At 38.5% G+C, this 3,321-nt stretch overlaps 1 protein-coding gene across 1 annotated transcript; it reads right to left on the bottom strand.

Moving 5' to 3' along the window:
* Positions 1-487: 487 nt before the first annotated feature.
* Positions 488-2,994, bottom strand: LOC107781553 (uncharacterized). The gene is made up of 3 exons (XM_016602275.2): positions 1,823-2,994; positions 1,537-1,726; positions 488-1,428 (listed from the first exon to the last, which is right to left on the bottom strand). The coding sequence occupies exons 1-3, from the start codon at positions 2,240-2,242 to the stop codon at positions 767-769; spliced, it is 1,272 nt and encodes a 423-aa protein (XP_016457761.1). The 5' UTR covers positions 2,243-2,994; the 3' UTR covers positions 488-766.
* Between the last annotated feature and the right edge of the window lie 327 nt (positions 2,995-3,321).

The raw sequence follows: 3,321 nt of genomic DNA, 5'->3' as shown, positions 1-3,321 counted from the left end.
TCAATTTGACAACACATACGAAAAGAGAGAATATCACGTTATTCTATTGACTCCTCCCCTTACCGCTTTGCCTCTTCTTCACGGCGTTCAAGATGGCACGAGTTACTGCCGTCATCCCTCCCACGCCCTGCATTCTCTTCTTCCTATGTATTCTTCTCCATACCCCTAAATTATTTTTCTCAAATGAATAAAAGTGAAATTAAAAAAAGGTTGAAAACACATATTGTTCCCTAGTTAGGAAACATTTGGATATGTATCTAACAGGCTATATCTGAATTTCGAAAAAATTTACCCAAGACAAAAGAGTGAAATTGAAGGAGTATATAATTATTTTCGAGTAACTTATTGATCATTTTCTATAAACTAGATCACAAGTTCAAGACATAAAATTATTTACTAATATTTGCATTAGAAAAGATTAACTAAATGCAAATTGTCTTGTACATCATGTTACCAATAATAAAGAAAAGTGAAATGGCAAACGATATGCGTAATGATTTGTTCTCTCTTTTTTGCAATTTTTAATACTTTGGAAAATTATTACAACAAGGATAGTTCTAGATTCTTATTACAGGCCCTTGCGAAAAAAAAAGAAAAGAAAAAGGAATTATAACGGAGAACGGAAAAATTGAAAAAAAGGGTTTCCGATCATAAAATCTGAAACTCCGATCGTTCTATATATTTTTATATATTTATAATTTGTACGTACTAGAATTTTTTTTAAAAAGTTAGAAAATTTTCAGAAAAAAGTAAACAAAACTTTGTTTTAGGGTTTCTCCCTGAGAAGGGAAGCCAATCCGGTGACGACGATCTTGTTTCCTCTGTCGCAACTCTTGGGCTTCAATGCCGGAGGTTGCCACGTCATCATTACCGGCATTACAGCCTTCTCTTCCTCGCTGCCGGAAAACTTCACCGGCGGCGGCGATGTAAGCAACGTTGACGATTTGGTCTCGTTGCTATTGAACTCGAAAGACGCGGACGACAGCGTTTTCTCACCAAAAATCAGCTCCAATTCTCCAAATTCAGAATCAGATATTTCTTTACTTTCAGCAGCTTCAGCTAATTCCTCCTCCTTGACCTCACTCTGGTCTCCGGCTTGTGATTCGGCTACGGCGTCAGTGCCGGTTGTTTTCTCGGCTGTATCATTTGTTCGAGTGTGAGGGCTAAGCCATTTGGATTTTATGTACTCGGCTTTACGCCAGGGAGCGATGTGCATGCCTTTCTTCTTTAAACTCAACCGAGCCGCTTCCGAGACAATCGATACAATTTGCAGAAGCCGATCGGATTTTCCGACGAAGATGAACGGCAGCGATTGAAGAACCGCCTTGTAACTCCCCGTCGATCGGGCAATCTCAAACTCCGATCGGAAATCTACATCAATCAACACTCTTTCCCCTTCTACAATCACATCAATGTACTCATATTCACCTAAATGAACAATTTCCGAAAAAGAAAAAAGAAAAATCAGTACATATGTTGACCTAAATTTGACACATCAATAAAGAACATACAAAAGTAAAAACATAAATTATGTACCTGCAGGTACAGAAGAAGTCTTTTCCCATTTGGATTTGCAGATGGAAGCATTGTAGTCAAGTTTCGAGAGTTCATCGGTCACAATTTTTCTCAAATCGTCTTTACGTTTAGAAGCTTTGTTTTTCTCGACAATTTTGGAGGTATCAGCTAACAGATTTCTTTCAACAACACTTGCACACGGAATTAAGCTCTGAAATATCGCGACAAAAGGAATAATCAGATAAATTCGAAACAACGAATCGAAAGAAAGAGAAATACTTGATTGTTATAGTGATAATTTTCTTACCTTGAGAGTTTCAGAAGAATCACCAAAAGAGGAGTTTGTAACTGAGTCAGCGAAACCGTCAAACTCGTCATCGGAGCTATCATTGGTGTTGCCGTTGAAACAATTGCAACGATTCCGTCCACATTTAGCAGCCGATGGCTTTTCATTGTTCTCCTCGATGAAATTAACAACCATCTTAGCTAAACAAACTGAGCTCGGCTCGAACTCAGTAACTGCTCCTCCATCTTTTATATAAGGCAATTCATTCCCGGCGCCGGCGGCATTCGGCTTTTCTGCTGCCGACGAAATCCGTAAGACGCTAGGGAACGGTCGATCGAAGAACCTTTTGAGTCGCGATTTCACCACAGGCTTTGCTGTATCGTTTTGGATCGATTCTCTGTATGTCGGAGAATCGATCGGCTGAATTTTCATCGGAGGCATCCTCAGTTAATGGTACACACAGTCTCTCTCTCTCTCTGTACAGCCTAATTATACTCTCCGTGTCAGTTCTGCTCAATTTTCAGAGCTTTTTAAAACCTACTCGCTTTGCGTGATGATGTCAGAATCAAAAATCAAAATTCTGCATCTGAAACCACTCAACTAAAAGCAGCCCAAAATCCTTACAGACAACTTCACTTTATCGCACAAATACACGAAGAAAAAGGAAAAGCTCACTAATACAAGAAAGATTAAAATCAAATTTCATCTAAAATCAATGCTTCATCATAATATTCACCTACTCCTCTTCCTTTACCAAAACTTGCACCAAAGTTTACAGTTTTACACAATTGCACATCATCCGATCAACATCATCACCGTTGCAAATATCAAAGATAACCTCAGCGAATCAATCAAAGCAGTCATACTTACTTTTACTTTAAGAAAAAAAAGGAAAAATTGGCCGAAATTTGGATTCGGAGTTGAGGAAAAGAAAAGAATGAGTGTATTTTAGGTCAAGGATTTTTCATGGAAAACGTGACTATAATGAACAGAAACACGAGCATTACATTTGTGAAGTAAGGAATATGTCGCCGGAATATTCATTTTCCGACGAGAGGTCGTTATCGCCGGGAAAGGGGAAACTATGTGAAGGAGAAAAATGAATGACTTTTCATTTTCTCTTTCTATTTTTCCTTTTGTTTTTCGCTTAGATTTTGGTTTTTTGTGAAATTGAAGTTAAAATGATAGATGAGATTTGAGGTGTTTATATAGAGGGAATTGAAGTGAAGAGCAAAGGGGTGGGTGGGTTGCTGACTAGGATATTAAATTCCACGTCGGAAATTACGTGCACGGATTATTTTAAAAATTACGGGGTTTTTGCTCAAGTGAAGGTATTAAGGCGTAGGGTAAAGTTAAGGGTTTAAGATTGTGACACGTAGCGAAAGGTGTTACGTGAACGGTTCAGATTAGAACTATTGCCTATGTGTAGATACTATGTGTAGAACTATTGCCTATGCGTGACCCTGGTTTTGTGGAGATACTCTGCAACAGGCTACGGGGATCGTGGCACAATGCGAGTA

Source organism: Nicotiana tabacum, chromosome 7, assembly GCF_000715075.1.
Source record: "Nicotiana tabacum cultivar K326 chromosome 7, ASM71507v2, whole genome shotgun sequence".
NCBI lineage: Eukaryota > Viridiplantae > Streptophyta > Magnoliopsida > Solanales > Solanaceae > Nicotiana > Nicotiana tabacum.
This window is presented reverse-complemented; position numbering and strand designations above follow the sequence as displayed.